This window comes from Chaetodon trifascialis, chromosome 15 (genome assembly GCF_039877785.1).
Source record: "Chaetodon trifascialis isolate fChaTrf1 chromosome 15, fChaTrf1.hap1, whole genome shotgun sequence".
Taxonomy (NCBI): Eukaryota; Metazoa; Chordata; class Actinopteri; order Chaetodontiformes; family Chaetodontidae; genus Chaetodon; species Chaetodon trifascialis.
Window position 1 is genome coordinate 23,217,139 of NC_092070.1, and position 14,886 is coordinate 23,232,024.

General features: G+C 44.2%; 2 protein-coding genes across 3 annotated transcripts; one reads left to right on the forward strand and one right to left on the reverse strand.

Annotated features, from left to right (window-relative positions):
* Window positions 1-4,498: 4,498 nt before the first annotated feature.
* LOC139343540 (potassium voltage-gated channel subfamily A member 1-like) lies at window positions 4,499-8,764 on the reverse strand. The gene is made up of 2 exons (XM_070981260.1): window positions 8,060-8,764; window positions 4,499-5,437 (listed from the first exon to the last, which is right to left on the reverse strand). Exons 1-2 carry the CDS (start codon window positions 8,762-8,764, stop codon window positions 4,499-4,501), a joined length of 1,644 nt encoding a protein of 547 aa, XP_070837361.1.
* A 2,246-nt stretch (window positions 8,765-11,010) lies between these two features.
* hsd17b14 (hydroxysteroid (17-beta) dehydrogenase 14) lies at window positions 11,011-14,806 on the forward strand. Of its 2 annotated transcripts, XM_070981266.1 has the most exons (9): window positions 11,011-11,293; window positions 11,392-11,430; window positions 11,595-11,692; window positions 11,854-11,920; window positions 12,015-12,106; window positions 12,335-12,439; window positions 12,558-12,625; window positions 13,589-13,685; window positions 14,525-14,806. In XM_070981266.1, exons 1-9 carry the CDS (start codon window positions 11,212-11,214, stop codon window positions 14,669-14,671), a joined length of 795 nt encoding a protein of 264 aa, XP_070837367.1. In that variant the 5' UTR covers window positions 11,011-11,211; the 3' UTR covers window positions 14,672-14,806. The 2 variants fall into 2 exon arrangements, with proteins under 2 accessions (XP_070837367.1, XP_070837368.1); XM_070981267.1 differs by having other exon boundaries at window positions 11,207-11,298; window positions 11,854-12,106; window positions 14,525-14,793.
* The last annotated feature ends 80 nt before the right edge of the window (window positions 14,807-14,886 follow it).

Here is a 14,886-nt window from a genome sequence, read left to right on the forward strand (position 1 = left end):
CCAAAATGTGGAACTAGTCCTCTAAATGAGCTGAAGAACTCTGGTGTAAATGAGAGAAACATACAACCAGCAGATGTTATTTTTATAATTCTCCACCTTCTTCGTCTCATTTTTCACCCTCGGCGCTCTTCTTGCACGCCACCTCATTCTCCCCCACAGCGCTCGCTCTTGATGTTAATATTGTCTATATTATCCATGTTTTGTATTTTCTTGTTGTCGTCTGGTGGCAAGATGCTGTTTTGATTTTGTTGTATGTTTAAACTCACTAGTTATTTCACTTTTACTCTCACTTACCATTCGAGTTCTTGATTTCTGTAAAATAGCTTCGTCAGTCTCGTCTCCCCTCTGAACTGCCTTTCATTTTAAATATTATTTCATCAACTGCCTCCCTACATCCTCAAGTCTTAACTCAGATTCACAGCTCCAGGTCGTGTATACTGTATGGAATAAAATCTTAGAGATTTATTTAAAATAACTGCAATTCTTTTGTGTTTCCTCTTAAGTAACTTGTACAATCTGTGGAGGGATTTGCGGTCGAAAGGGGACACGCGTCAGTGTTCGGTAACTAAAGACTAAAGACAAAGATATTACTGGATGGAAAAGTTGCAACAGACACGCGGACCGAGTGCACGCATCACACACGAGGCTGCGCTCACGGACTGATGAGACAAAGACACACAGAGATACCAACGCACTTAATCCTCTCAAAGAAGAGTTAGAGATGTGCAGGAGAGAGTGAGGGATGGGAGAGGAACGGGAGGGCGGCAGATGGCCACAAAGACGTCAATCCTTTTCATTCTTCCCAGACAGCATAAGGGCACTGTGGGTAATTGCAAGGGGGGACTGACGTAGCATCGGGTCCCTGCACGTCAGAGGGGAGAGTCGAGTCAGGTGAAGGGAAGAGGTCGAACGCTGCGGGTCAGGTCTGAAAAATCAGCGTCGAGGTTTGTCGGAAAATGTGTGAAACTCCGATTTGTGATGACTGAGATGACGTTCAGGCTGGAATGAAACACTAATCTGTCCTGTAGCATGAGAGTCCGACACATGACATGAGGATATCACACCATCTGAGGCGGCCGGGGGGGCGGGGGGGTCAGGAATTTAATCACTGCAAAGAGGAGTGTGTGTGTGTGTGTGTGTGTGTGTGTGTGTGTGTGTGTGTGTGTGTGTGTGTGTGTGTGTGTGTGTGTGTGTGTGTGTGTGTGTGTGTGTGTGTGTTACTTCAGCTCGAGTCTTTGCTCGCTGACAGTGAAAGTGTTCGAGTCTCACTGAGGATTCACTGACTCAAACTAAACACGTTAATTTGATCTGTCAGTTTCATTTTTAATCCAAATCAGCCAAATTTTGCTGTAAAACAGGTTAAATAAACTGAAAAATGTCGGAAATCAGTATTTCTGAATTTTAAGGTAAACCCAGATTAAGATCAATTTCAAGCCTCTCAGCAATCCATAATGTAACTGATCACAGTTTCCTTTGTTGATTAACCTCGATTAGTTGGTTGTTTGATTAGATATCTGAAACTAATGAAAAATGTCCATGATCAATAGATTATAACCAAAAAATATACAATTTAAAGAGACGGAAAACCTGCTAAACCTCAGACTGGAGCAGCTGGACGCGTCAAATATTTGACTTTTCTGCTTGAATGAAAACAAACTTAAATGATGATGGAAACAGTTAACAATGAATCTTCTCCTGATTAAAAAAATCAATCAACCATCAGCGTGTCACACTTGATAAAGCCGCCGATCACATGACATTATAAAATAAGTTAAATATATGAAAACACAGTGAAATAAATAACACTGAGATTTAAATAATATTGTTTAAAGAGTGTAATATTGGCTTGAGGCAACCGCATGACAACTTGAAGTGCTACCAGCTTGCTATGATAGGTGCAATAATTCAGTTGATTCAGAGCACTTGGTAACGTGTATTTCTTTGTTTGGATAACAGGAATGGAAATAACATCAGTCATCTGGATCCAGATGGTACAAATAATCGTTTCAAGAGCAGAAATGTTGCGTTCAGTGACTCTGAAGTCTTTTCTGTCATGTTATTGTAAATCAGATCCACCAGCAGCAGCGGTGAGACACATGTCCTGGTCTGTGCAGCGGTGTTGTTTTAAAACACAGTCTGACATCTAGAGGCAGGATCACTCATCACACGAAGCAGACCAACAGTTCACCACGCAGGCCGTGCTGACTCGTGACGTTTTCAGGCCTTTCCTGACCACAGAAACCGCAGCATCCACGATGCACCACCCTCTAATAACACTGCATGCGTTTAGATCTGAGCGAGCATCATCACATCCCCCCCTGAGTCAGCGCACAGCAATCAGCGTGGAAGGAATTCAGAGATCCATGAGCGATTAAATACGACATTTATTAAATAAAGAGAGATGTACATAAACATATACGCAGCCACATACGCACAACATCCCACAAACCTTTAGGCTTCTGAATGGCTGCATTCAGCTTGAATTCATGTCAAATGTAATGGATTCAAATGGTGGCAAGAATGGACAAAAAAAGTAGAAAAATCTGCCCAAAAAATTCTGCTGCTTATCGGTATTCCCAGTTCCCTCCAAAGTTTTGACATCAATAGACACAATGACCTACTGACCTCCTCAAAGGTGTTGAGTTCTGCTGGAGTCTGTGTATTGTGGGAAAGTAAAGACCATTTGGGACGAGTGGGTTGAATGATACGGACAGAATCATTTATCATATCGCAGAATATCAGAGAATTTCCTTTGAACATGTCTTAGTGTAGATATTTCATCACACTGACACACATACTCTGCTGTAGTAGTAGTACTGCCATACAGCGGTCGCTGATGTGCAGCTTCATCTGCAGGAGCCTAATAGAGATATTAAAGGATGTCTTCATGAACAGAAAGCATAAATCAATAAACCCCCCAATAAACACGTACATGAACTTTCATTTTGAGTGAAGTCAGGAAAACTTGCACATAGAAGCGAGGTGGTGGAGGAGCTGCAGATGGCAGAGGTGTATGGAAGAAACTAGAGCTGTCAGCAGTGCTATGAAGGCTGTGCTGCACACATGCATGACTCTGGTATCTGAGCAGCTGATGAATGAGCTGATGACTGTGAATGTTGTTATGGCTGCGCCTGAATGAATGCTTAAGCTGCGCTCGCTTCACAGTCGCAGCTTCATCCTCCATTAAGAAATAACACACCTACTCTGTTTAAGACATCAAGTTAACTGAGGCGCATCTAAAAGTTTAGCTCCGCTGTCCGCTGACGCCTCAGACCATCAGGGTACAGTGTTGCTTCAGAAGGGTCTGCACTTTGGCCTCAAACATGTCAGCCGGCCCTGAGCTGCACCGTCTCTGACCTGCTATCAGCTTTCTCTGCACACCTCTCCAGGCTGTCTCTGGCTCTCTCTGCGTGAGCTCCGTCTGAACCGGCTGATGAACGATCGCTTTGTTGTCCACGTCAGCACGAGATCGCAGCACCGCATGTCTGCCATAACTCTGACCAGTGCAGGGAATCAACACCTGCGACGCTCGCATACATTTATCCTTAGCAGCATGCGGCGCGTCAGTCACTGTCACGTTACAGCAGCAGTGACATCAGCAAACACTCATCACAGGGATGATACAGACGCTGGGTGTCTCTGGAATAACTGTCTCCCATCCGTTCAGGTCGAGCTTTGGTGTCAGCGTGGCCCGAGTTTGTGCCTCTCGACTGATTTTCCTTTTTCCATTTGAGATTTTTGCAGTGATGATTAGGTGATTATACGCTGCTGATGCTGCGTCCAGTGTACGTGGACGCAGGCAATCCTCAAATATCAATTTAAATTTTGATTTCAAATTTCCCCAAAAAATATTAGGTAAACAAACTTTTTTCTTTTTTTTTTACCATGAAATGAAGCATTGCCTGAAATTTTTATTTAATTTCATTTTCATTCTCCAAATAATTTATTTTCTTCCTTCCAAGCAGCCGTTGACTTCACTTCGTTTACATGAAAATCGACTTAAAGAGATTTGAAACTTTGATTTTTGGTCAAAAGTTTTGAATATTTCCCTGACTGATGTGTTCAAGGATGAAACTTAAACAGGTAAACCTGTCTATTTAATCTTATTTTTTGGCCCAAAACAAACAAGATATCGTAGTACGTCCACTGGCAGCCATATTTAATGTGGGAAAGTAGTTCAAACTAACTTTATTGTGCAGCAGATAGAATACATTTATTTGAACTGAATAGATGATTCTTTGAGGAATCTGGAAATGTCATTAATACAATAATTAGCTTTTATTTATCTCTTGTGAAAAACAAATGCTTACTGTAGTGAGTCAAATAAAATCATGCAGAAGCCTCAAATGTGAAGACCATCATCACCTGAGAGGCACAAATTAGAGCATTTTCTCCTGTATCACGACCACGCCTTTCAGCTTCAGAGCATCTTTCCTTTTCGTGATGTGAGACAGTGCTCGAGTATTGACTGAACTCCCTCGGTCCGTCCTGCTCGCTCTCAAACCTGAGTGACCAGAGGTTCTTTGAGGTAGAAGTTTATCCCTCTCTGATCACCAGCCGCCTGTCCGGCACAAAGCCCTGCCAGGAGGGTCCCATTGAGCGGAGGGCAGATACCCGTGCTGTTCTGCCCATACAGGGGTGCATAATCCCCCATGTATTCGGGCACCTCGTCCGCTCCTTCCTCATCTTCTTCCTCTTCATCGTCCTCTCCGTCCTTTTCCCAGACTGACGTGGAGACATGATGGTACTGGGTAGTATCCTCACACTCCATCTCGCGGTGATAGAAGTAGCTGAAATTGGACACGATGACGGGCACTGGCAGAGAGATGGTGAGCACTCCGGCGATGGCGCACATGGAGCCCACCAGCTTTCCCCCGACCGTCTCTGGGTACATGTCCCCGTAGCCGACCGTCGTCATGGACACCACAGCCCACCAGAAAGACTCAGGGATGCTGGTGAACGCGGTGTTAGGACTGTCCACCTCGGCAAAGTAGGCGGCACTGGAAAAGAGTATGACCCCGATGAAGAGGAAGAAGATGAGCAGGGCGAGCTCTCTGAGGCTGGCCTTCAGCGTCTGGCCCAGGATCTGGAGACCCTTGGAGTGACGAGACAGCTTGAAGATCCTGAAGACCCTCACCAGCCTGATGACCCTGATGAGGGCCAGGGACACAGATGGCTGTGCGCCTTTGTCCTTTGCCAGCTCTGTGCCCAGTGTGACGAAATAGGGAATGATGGCGAAGAAGTCGATGGTGTTCATGACGTCTTTGAAGAAGTGCATCTTGCTCGGAGCGCAGGTGAAGCGCACGATGAGCTCGAAGGAGAACCAGAAGATGCAGATCGTCTCTACAATGAAGAAGGGGTCCTGGAAGGGGGTGAAGCCAGGCGGGATTACGATGGTTTCGTTCGGGATGGTGGGGTGAGGTATGGTGGTGAATTGCTGCAAAACAGAGGATGAAGAAAAGTGGTCACAGCTCCACTCAAAGATGCAGAAATCAAAGCATATGAGCTACGATCTGATCAGACACCACTTGTGCTCTATCATCTGTTTCCAGCATGAGCTGCAGGGAGAAATCTGAGAATAAAGGGGAAAGGTGGGGCTATCATAAATAGCTCCATGGCGACAATGTTTACAGGAGCGTAACCATAGAGAAAACAAGGTAAGAGTAAACAGGAGATGGCCGGAGGATAAACGAGAAGAAGCAATTATTATGAATGTTTGTCCTCAGCACATTTGAACTATGACATCTGTTATGAGGATCCAGTCGAGGCCGTGAGATCTGTGATACTGTGCTAACATTTCTCTCCTCTCCATTTTCACTCCGCCGGCTTTATTTTTCCGCACGGACTTTCATATAAATCAGTTTCTCTATATTTAAACCCACACAAAAAAAATATTAAGTTCATGTGACTCTGGGTTGCGTTACACCTCAGACAGCGGCACAGACGAGGCATCTGACACTTCGTTTAGCTCGGCGCTTGTTTTTTTCCGGGAAGTAGGTGCAGGTTTGAAATGACTGAGCTTTAGTGTCTTTTAACAAGTTAGATGGAATTACTCCTCAGCTTCTGGTGGCCTGACAGCACATATTGTCCCCAACACTAAGTATTTGTATATTTTTGAGTTCAACCAATCAACCTGTTGGCTCGTGCATTTTAAGTGGTAGACTCACAACAAGATCAGAAGAAGCATGTTTTTCCATTTATGAATATTTTCAGCCATTAAGATAATTTGTTTTTTCTTCGTTGTGGTTTTGAGCGCTCCACCTGAAATATTATATGTTTCTAATGAAAACTGTTGACTGAGTTCAGAGTTACACGTGCTGTCTCGAGTTTAGCCATGCTAGCAGTACAGCTAGTGCTTTCAGTGGCAGACTGTTTGTTTATCAGTCCACCTCTCTGGTACAGACTGAAATATCTCACAAACTATTGGATGGACTACTATGAAATTTTCCCTGCAGGATGAATCCTAATTACTTTTCCATTGAGGTTGACATTTTAGTTTTTTTTTGTGTGAAATATTCCCTAAAAAAATCCTCTTCTCCTGGATGGTTTGGCATAAAATTGTTCCACTCAGAAGTTTTGTCCAGCTCTTTGGTTTATGATGAAAATATCTGAAAACTAATCACTTTCCCATCAGCCTCAATTGCACTTCGTCTTCAGTGCTAAGTAGCAAATGTTAGCATGCTAACATGCTGCACTACGATGATGAACATGGTAAACATTCTACCTGCTCGACATTAGCATAGTCAGCATGTTAGCATGCTGACGTTAGTATTACAATGATGACGATAGCAAACACTGTACTCCTAAAATATTAGCATGAGGAAGTTAGCATTTAGCACAGAGCACCGGAGTGCCTCATAGAGCTGCTAGCATGGCAGCGTTTGTGCTTTTTACGTCAAAATCTGTGCCCTTAGAAATCAAATACCTGCATCTGCAGATTCATGATGCCTCAGCCATTTAAAAAACACATGACTCATCGTACAGAGCTAACGACATGCATGCATCAGAACTGAACAAAAACAGTTTTGTTAAGTAGATTTTCACCACCATCTGGGAGTTGAGTGATTGCGTGGGGACATGTGTACATCTAAATTTGAGTTTGTTTGCGTAGTGTTCAAAAGTGCCAAATGCTCCGATCTATCTATGTATGGGAGTAACGGAGCAGCGTGGTGGTGACGGGGAACATAAATCCCGCGAGCACGACTGCCTGTTTGCTGCCTGAACCTCTGCAGTCCGTCTCGTCTCCAAGAGACCGGAGCGTGTGCGAGGCTAATTTCATTTTGCGTCGCTCATCAGAAAAGTTGATCTGCAAGCCTAATTCAATGCTGTTTTCAGTTTGTAGCGTATGAGTCACAGCGTTTATTAATACAGATATCCGTTTATGTGTTGATATGCTGTTAGGGTTGTCCTTCCTCTATAAATAGCCCTTTAGATCTCCAAGGGGTAACATGAGACAAGCTCATCTCCTTTCCTTCCCTTCACACTTGTTTCTCTCGCTCTAGCTTCTTCCACTCTCGCTCTCTCTCCTCTCAGTACTTTTGAAATGTCCATTCCTTAATGTACTTGCTGGCTCTGGCAGTCGTCCCTAAGTGGCCGACAGGGCATATCATCTCCACATCGTGTAGCTCCTCTCACGGTAAACCTCCATCCAACCTGCTCTGTCTGCCCTCTCTTTCCTTGCTCTTGTTTTTCCACCAGCGGTTTAACTGCCCTCCTCATTTCCTTCATTCCCTCCCCTAAATCTGAGTAGATCAGATTTAACGACAAGTCCAAAATAATCTCAGGACCTCGCCCTTTCTCTTCTCTGTTTGCTGCCTTTGCTTCCCCTTCTGTCGAGCCTTATTCTTAACTTTAACTCCCTCAGTGTTGAGAGAGGAGTTAGCATTTTCAGGTGTTTATGTTTGGCAAGGTGACACCTGTCAGCACCTGTTCAGCTCATCACTTCATGCAGTGTTATCCTCTGTTCTCTCTGCACCCTGTCAGCTTCCTGCCCGTTCCTCCCTATCGCTCGTACGTAAATGGCTCTGGTATGTGTCAGCGCCATGCAAGCCGTCCTCACCTCCCTCTGTTCCTTCTCATTCCTGAACTCAGGCAGAGTCTCCAGGCAGAAGATGAGAATGGAGATCACAATGACCATGACGCTGATGATGGCGATGATCCGAGCTCCACTGGACGACTCCGGATACTCAAACAGCATCCAGAGGCGACGCTGCAAGTCGTTGGTGGGTAAGGGCCTCTCCTCCTCCTTGGCGAAGCCTTCATCCTCTTTGTAGCGGTCGATGATCTCCTCTCCGAGCTCGTAGAAGTGCAGCTCCTCCAGGAACATGTCCAGAGGGACGTTGGCGGGCCTCCTCAGCCTCCCGCCCGACTGGTAGAAGTACAGGATGGCATCGAAGCAGACGCGGCTCCTGTCCAGGAAGAGTTCGTTGCGCGTGGGGTCAAAGTAGCGCAAACGACGGCGGGGGTCACCCAGCAGGGAGTCGGGGAACTGTGCGAGGGTCCGGAGCTGGGTCTCATAGCGCATCCCTGATACGTTGATGGCCAGACGTTCGGTCAGAGCCCAGCCGCTCCTCCACTGACAGCGCCGGTTCTCCTTCTTGGCCTCTCCACTCGGCTCCTTCTCACCGCTCTCCTTCTCCAGCTTGTTGTGTTTGTCTTTGGTCTGCTTGTCTTCATCGCCGACCTTCTCTGCTCTCTGCTTTTCTTTCCTCTGCCCTCCTCCTTCTTCTCCTCTTGTACCTCCTCCCTTGTCTAGATTATCCATCTCTTAAACTTGGATTTTTTGTCTTTCTTGTCTCACTTTTCTTTGTCTCTTCGCTCTGGAGAAAACATGCCAGAGTTAGTGCAGAACAACAGGGAAACACAATATTTATTCCTTTTTTTAACCGCTCTGCGGCTGTATTTTTTCTAAATAAAATATGTTATTAATGGTCAATTAGATATTTCATTTTGTTATGAAATCCTCTGGCCAATAGCAGAGCATCACGAGTACATTATACATTATCATTTTCCAGAATATTTTGGAGCTGATCAATAAAATGTTAAAATCAGAATCTCACCTCTGCTGCCTTTGCAAATCCAGGGGAGCAAGTTCCTGGACATCAGAATAATTGATTTTTTTTTTTGTTATTCAGATTACAATACAATGCATTATATAGACATTAGCATGAGTTTTGTGATAGGTACAGTGAATAGAAGTGTGCTACAGTAAAAGGAATGAAAATGTTGACCATCCCATTAAAAACAAAGCAGAACTTGTGTCAAAACTTCCCATTTTTTTTCACTTTCTCCACCACTTTCTGTTACGTTTCCTGTAAATCACATCATGCTGACCCTCCATGCAAAAAGCTCCACACATGCAGTCAGCTTCATGCTCATCACCATGTCCAGTTCACCCAGTAGGAAACAAACTGGTCTCCTCGTCTCACCCGTCTGCCTTCCAGATTCAGACTAATCACACCTCCACAGAGTGACCATGACGCTCCCACTGTACCTCCACCGCAGGGTGATGTTGGCCTGACCCTTCCCTCCTTCTGAGGCACTTTGTGTAACTATTCCCACATCAGGATGTCCAGACGACCCCTCCTCCTCCATGCCAGCCCACCTTCTTGTGTCACGTTTGTGAGGGGAGGGGAGGCGGCAGAGGGAGCAGCGTGGCTCCTTCGGGAGCTGCCGCGGTGTTAATCTGCTGCAGCGCGGGTGAAGTTAAGATAGTTAAGCTTGTTGGTAGGTCACTCACTGTCTTCACTTGCTTCCTCTCACACTCGGTACCCCCCCTCCCCCCGGGGAATGCTGTCAGGCAGAAATTCAATCTTTGGCCCTCTCCTCCTCCTCCAAGAGCACCGCTGCCTCCTCAACGCTTCGTCTGCCCCCCAGCAACCCCTCTAGCCCAAAAATGTCAACCTTGTAACCCCTCACTCTTTCTTAAACATACTGTACATGTTTGCACACATGGGTGCATCTGAGCTTTCACACTGCAGAGGCCAAACTGTTATGTTAAATAAAGAGAAATCTTTGAAAGGTTGTGGTGTTGATGGTCATAATTCACACGTGGGGGTGAGACCACAAACATGTGGTTAGTATTTTCACTCAGTTTTTGTCTCCATGTCGCCTCTAAATGCTTTCATACCTTTGCTGTCACCATCTATCTTAAGTTGTGCCTATTTGACCGTGGCTTGTCCAAAATTGTTCACAAATTTAAAACAGGACAAATTAAACTTGACCTCATTTTATATGAAATATAAATCTGGCTGTCTGTGGTTATTTTAGACAGACTGTGAAGTCAACACTGAAGCACCTCCATGTGGCACTTTGTGTGGAGTAAAACTACAGTTCCCATAACAGGACTTCATGGCAGAGGCTTCATGATGCCTTCAAATGCTGTGAGTAAATTCCCTTTCTGACTTTTCAAAGGATGAATCCTAATGGCTTTGCTGTTCACCAGACATTTCCTCTTGTGCCACCAATAGGTCAATCTTTCCACTTATTCTGTGCAGTAACTCACATCAGCTGAATGCATTGGCACAAAATCTGGTATAAACTTCATGTCACCCTCCGACATGATCCTCTGATCATCTAGCGTCATCATCTGGTTAAAACTTGGTTTATGATCAAAATATCTCCAAAACTAATCACATTCCCATGAGCCTCGGTTGTACTTTGCTAACATTTGTTAATTTAGCATATTATTATGCTAGTTAATATGCTGGTTTAGCTAATTATTAATGTAATGAAATAAATAGAATAAAAGACTGATTAACATGTTGACTACTTAAAAAGTCAAATGTTTTATTCAGCCGTGCTCTGAGAATGACAGTGCAAACATATAATGTCTGTTCACCATCCTAGCTTAGCATATTAGCATGCTAAAGTGCATATTAGCACATTAAATTCGTATGAATATTAAATTCAGAATTTGGCGCCGAAATTTCCAGATATTCCATTTTATTGACAGTTGTTGAGTGAACTCCAATACTTGCCGTAGCACCTGAAGGCAGCAGAGCAAACCCCATGATTTTGCGGACCTTTGAACCTCACACAGCACCTGCCTTTACAAACGCTGTCGATCTGTCAGCGGATGAGCTGAAGGAGACGCAGGCGTGCAGTGACAATCAGAGCAAAGGTAGTTATTGATCATATCGATCGTCAAAGTTTGACCGCGGCGCAGCTTTGCGTCGTTTTACGACACGTTTTATCAGCATCAGAACCAAAATGTCCCTCCGCTACCTCAACAAAGTTGTGATTGTCACCGGGGGATCCAAAGGGATTGGCAGGGGGGTTGTCAAAGTGTTTGGTAAGGTAGTTATCGTTATTTATTATTTATTTTCTGCGCGTGACTTGTTTGTGATCAGAGCAGGAAGTGGCGCACTGAACATTTTGCATGTTTTTTAGTGGAGAATGGAGCCAAAGTGGTGTTTTGTGCAAAAGCAGGTCAGTAATTTTGTTTTTATTCAGCTTTTTCTTCATTAAATTCTGTACTAACGGAGAAAATGTGTCTCCTCATCGCTGCTTCATCACCTGTTGGGAAACCACAGCCCGTGCATCTGATGAGTGTGAATATGAATCATTTCACCGTGATCCCACCTGTATTACAGGTGCGGGAGGTGAGGCTCTAGAGGCAGAGCTGAACAAAGCAGGACCAGGCTCGTGTAAGTTTGTCACATGTGACGTCTCCAAAGAGGACGACATCAAGGTAAAAGAGCAGCTTTGACTGTTATTGGTCTGGTTCTAGTATGTTTGTGTTTGCTCTGCTCTGTTGGTAACTGATTTCTCTGACCTGACCTCTCTGACCCCCCCCCCCCCCCCCCCCCCCCCCCCCCCCCCCCACCACCACCACCACCACCACCACCACAGAGGCTGGTTGCTGTCACAGTGCAGCATTATGGACACATTGACTGCCTGGTCAACAACGCTGGCTGGCGTGAGTCTCACACTTCTCTGTCCCTTCAGTGGGTGTGATGCTGAGGATGCTTGTAGTGCTACATTTCATTTTTCTCTGTTTTCTCCCCCCTCAGACCCTCCTCATAAACCCATCGACGACACCACAGCTGATGAGTTCAGGGACCTGCTGAATCTGAACCTCGTCAGCTACTTCTTGGCTTCTAAAGTAATGTTTCCACCGTGTGTTTGTGCATCTGTAAAACTTCTTTAAAGGGCAAAAAAAGGAAAAATTAAATTCACTGGTATTTCAGTTCCAGCATCAGGTGTTCAGTAGTAACTTCATCAGCTGATTCTGCCCTGTGTTTGCCTCCACTGACCTCCTTCATTCACCCACAGACAGGTGTGCATGTGTACAGGATCTTTGAAGTGACAGGAGCTCTCACTCTCTCCTCAGTATGTGTTGCCATACCTGCGACAGCGACAGGGAAACATCATCAATGTTTCCAGTCTGGTGGGCTCCATCGGACAGAAGGACGCTGCCCCGTATGTCGCCACCAAGGTGAGCTCATCCTCCAGCAGACACGCGTCCACGTTTCATCCCTGATTTAGTTTTAGTCATCATAGATCTCAGCAGGAGAGAGAAAAACACTTCTGTAATGTGATCTTTTCTCCACAAGGGGGCGATCATTTCCATGACAAAAGCCATGGCTGTGGACGAGAGTCGCTACAGCGTGCGAGTGAACTGGTGAGCCAAACTGGTTTCTGTGCCCAGGCTGGTTTCTCTCATTACCTGCATATTTAAATGTGTAAATTGTCACTTTATTCAGATTAATTCTTAGCTGGGACAAAAATTTCAAACGTGATTCCATGATGTGACAGGCCTGTAATTAGTGTTAAAGTGTTTTTTTAATATATATAATTATTAATGATGGTGAAGTAAGTAATCAGATTCTTTACTGAAGTACCAGTACAATAATGTATAAATACTCTATTATAAGTAAAAGTCGTGCAGTCAGAGTCCTACTTAAGTCGTAGTACAAAGACAACGAAATGTACTTAAAGTATCAAAAGTATATATATTCAGTAAAATGTCCCCTGTGATGAGTCTATGTGACATTATTAGATTGCTAATAGTGACGCGTCCATGTGTAATCAGCATTTTATTGCTCCAGCTAGTTTTTAATACTGTATTTTTCACAGTTATTTCAATGAAATGTGAGAAGTTTAGAATTTAGAAAAGTCACTTTGACGACTCGGCTAGACAGAAAGGACGGGAACAGCTGGTTTAACTTGTAATTATGCTTTGTACTGATCATATGTTTTAATTTAAGGATCATGAAAAGTGACTGTTTCAGTTAGATAAACGCAGTGGAGTGACCTCTGAATGTGGAGAATAACATAAAACAGAAGTGAATAACTGTACTGAAGTGCAGCACTGCAGTAAATCTACTCAGTAACTTTCCGCTGTTGCTCATTCATGTTAATAATGGCACAAGATAAGAACAAAGTCTGACAGTAGCGGCAGAACTTGTTGACTTTGTGTGACGAGCTTTAAAAAAAGACTTTTAAAATGATATGAAACAGACACATGAGCAGGCTGTGGAGTCACACAGATGTTTGGCGTGTTTGTAAAAATGATTATATAGATTCAGTAATTTCTGTCGCCAACAAGTCTAATAGTGCCTTCACTGTCTGCCATGCATTATAGCATCTCTCCAGGCAATGTGCTGACACCTCTGTGGGAAGAATTAGCAGCACAGACGCCAGACGCTGCTGCAGCCATTAAGATGGGAGAAGATTATCAGGCAAGTTTCACAGTTGGACCAACGCAGGGCTGCAAAGATGACGAGCATGTTCAAAGAGGAAGTGATCTCAATGAAGTCTTGGGTCTTGTTGAGACTTAAGACTCTGTTTCGCTGTAAATCACCATGAGTTCCTGCCTCATTGTTGTGCTAATCATCCAAACTGCCACACTGCGGCCTGTCCATTAGGTTGTAAATGTTAACTCCCTCAATCCTGCATCTAAAGAGACAAAGGGTTTCTGCCGAAGGCTGTTTTTGCCATGCAAATTCAAGCTTTCTTTTCAGCCCAGTCAGAGAAGGCAGCAGAAGATAACAGGGCGACAGGACCAAGAGTCAGACTGTGACTGAAGAGTTTCAACCTGCTCTTCATCGTTCATAGTGGAAGCAGAAAGATATGAAACATATGGCCGGACAGTGTCATATAATGACCTCATCATGTTACTTGGCAGAGAGAATTTTCTCTATTCTGTTGAATAATAATGAAAGATTTCATATTGATGTTGGATCTCATCACAAGATCAGATCTTGTCTTTTCCATTTTCTAATAATTTATTAGTGTCAGATGAGGAATTCTTATTTTTTGCATTTATTTTCATAGTTGTCACCAGTGAATCTGCGTTTTTTTTTTTTTTTTTTCATTGATTCTGGTATAAAAAAAAACTCTGAAGAACACAGTTGTGAAATCTTTGTTTTATTTGGCAAATAGTGAATGATGCAGAGATGCCTTTTACTGTGAGAACAGCTGCAAGAGTATAAAACACACACAAAAACAGCACAGCCACAAAAATGTGATGCTGGAAACTGACCAAAAATGAGACATGACGGGTTTTCCTCTCGTGCAGCTGCTGGGACGGATGGGCTCTGAGGCCGAGTGTGGACTGGCTGCCTTGTATCTCGCTGCAGACGCTACTTTCTGCACTGGGATAGATCTGCTGTTGAGCGGCGGAGCTGAACTCAATTATGGCTTCAAGAGCCAGATCCCATCCTGACTGACCACAGTGTCCTCCGCTGGTTTAACAGATTTACTTGTTTAATGGAGATTATACGTTTGTTAAATGTACTCGGTAGAGATGAACACTACATGCTAATAAAAACAGTTAAATAAAGTTTTATTCATTTAGTTCAGCAAATTGCCTGGCTGAGGTGAATCAGCTCAAAGTTTTGGCATCCTGGCCAACTGTGAAATACGACCTGCACCACGCCC

Coding starts and splice junctions, on each gene's coding strand:
- LOC139343540 (XM_070981260.1), bottom strand. CDS start 8,764: ATGGATAATCTAGACAAGGGAGGAGGTACAAGAGGAGAAGAAGGAGGA. Junction 5,438..8,059: donor ATGAGAAGGAACAGAGGGAG/GTGAGGACGGCT, acceptor TCTGTTTTGCAG/CAATTCACCACCATACCTCA.
- hsd17b14 (XM_070981266.1), top strand. CDS start 11,212: ATGTCCCTCCGCTACCTCAACAAAGTTGTGATTGTCACCGGGGGATCC. Junction 11,431..11,594: donor GGTGTTTTGTGCAAAAGCAG/GTCAGTAATTTT, acceptor CCTGTATTACAG/GTGCGGGAGGTGAGGCTCTA. Junction 11,693..11,853: donor CCAAAGAGGACGACATCAAG/GTAAAAGAGCAG, acceptor CCACCACCACAG/AGGCTGGTTGCTGTCACAGT.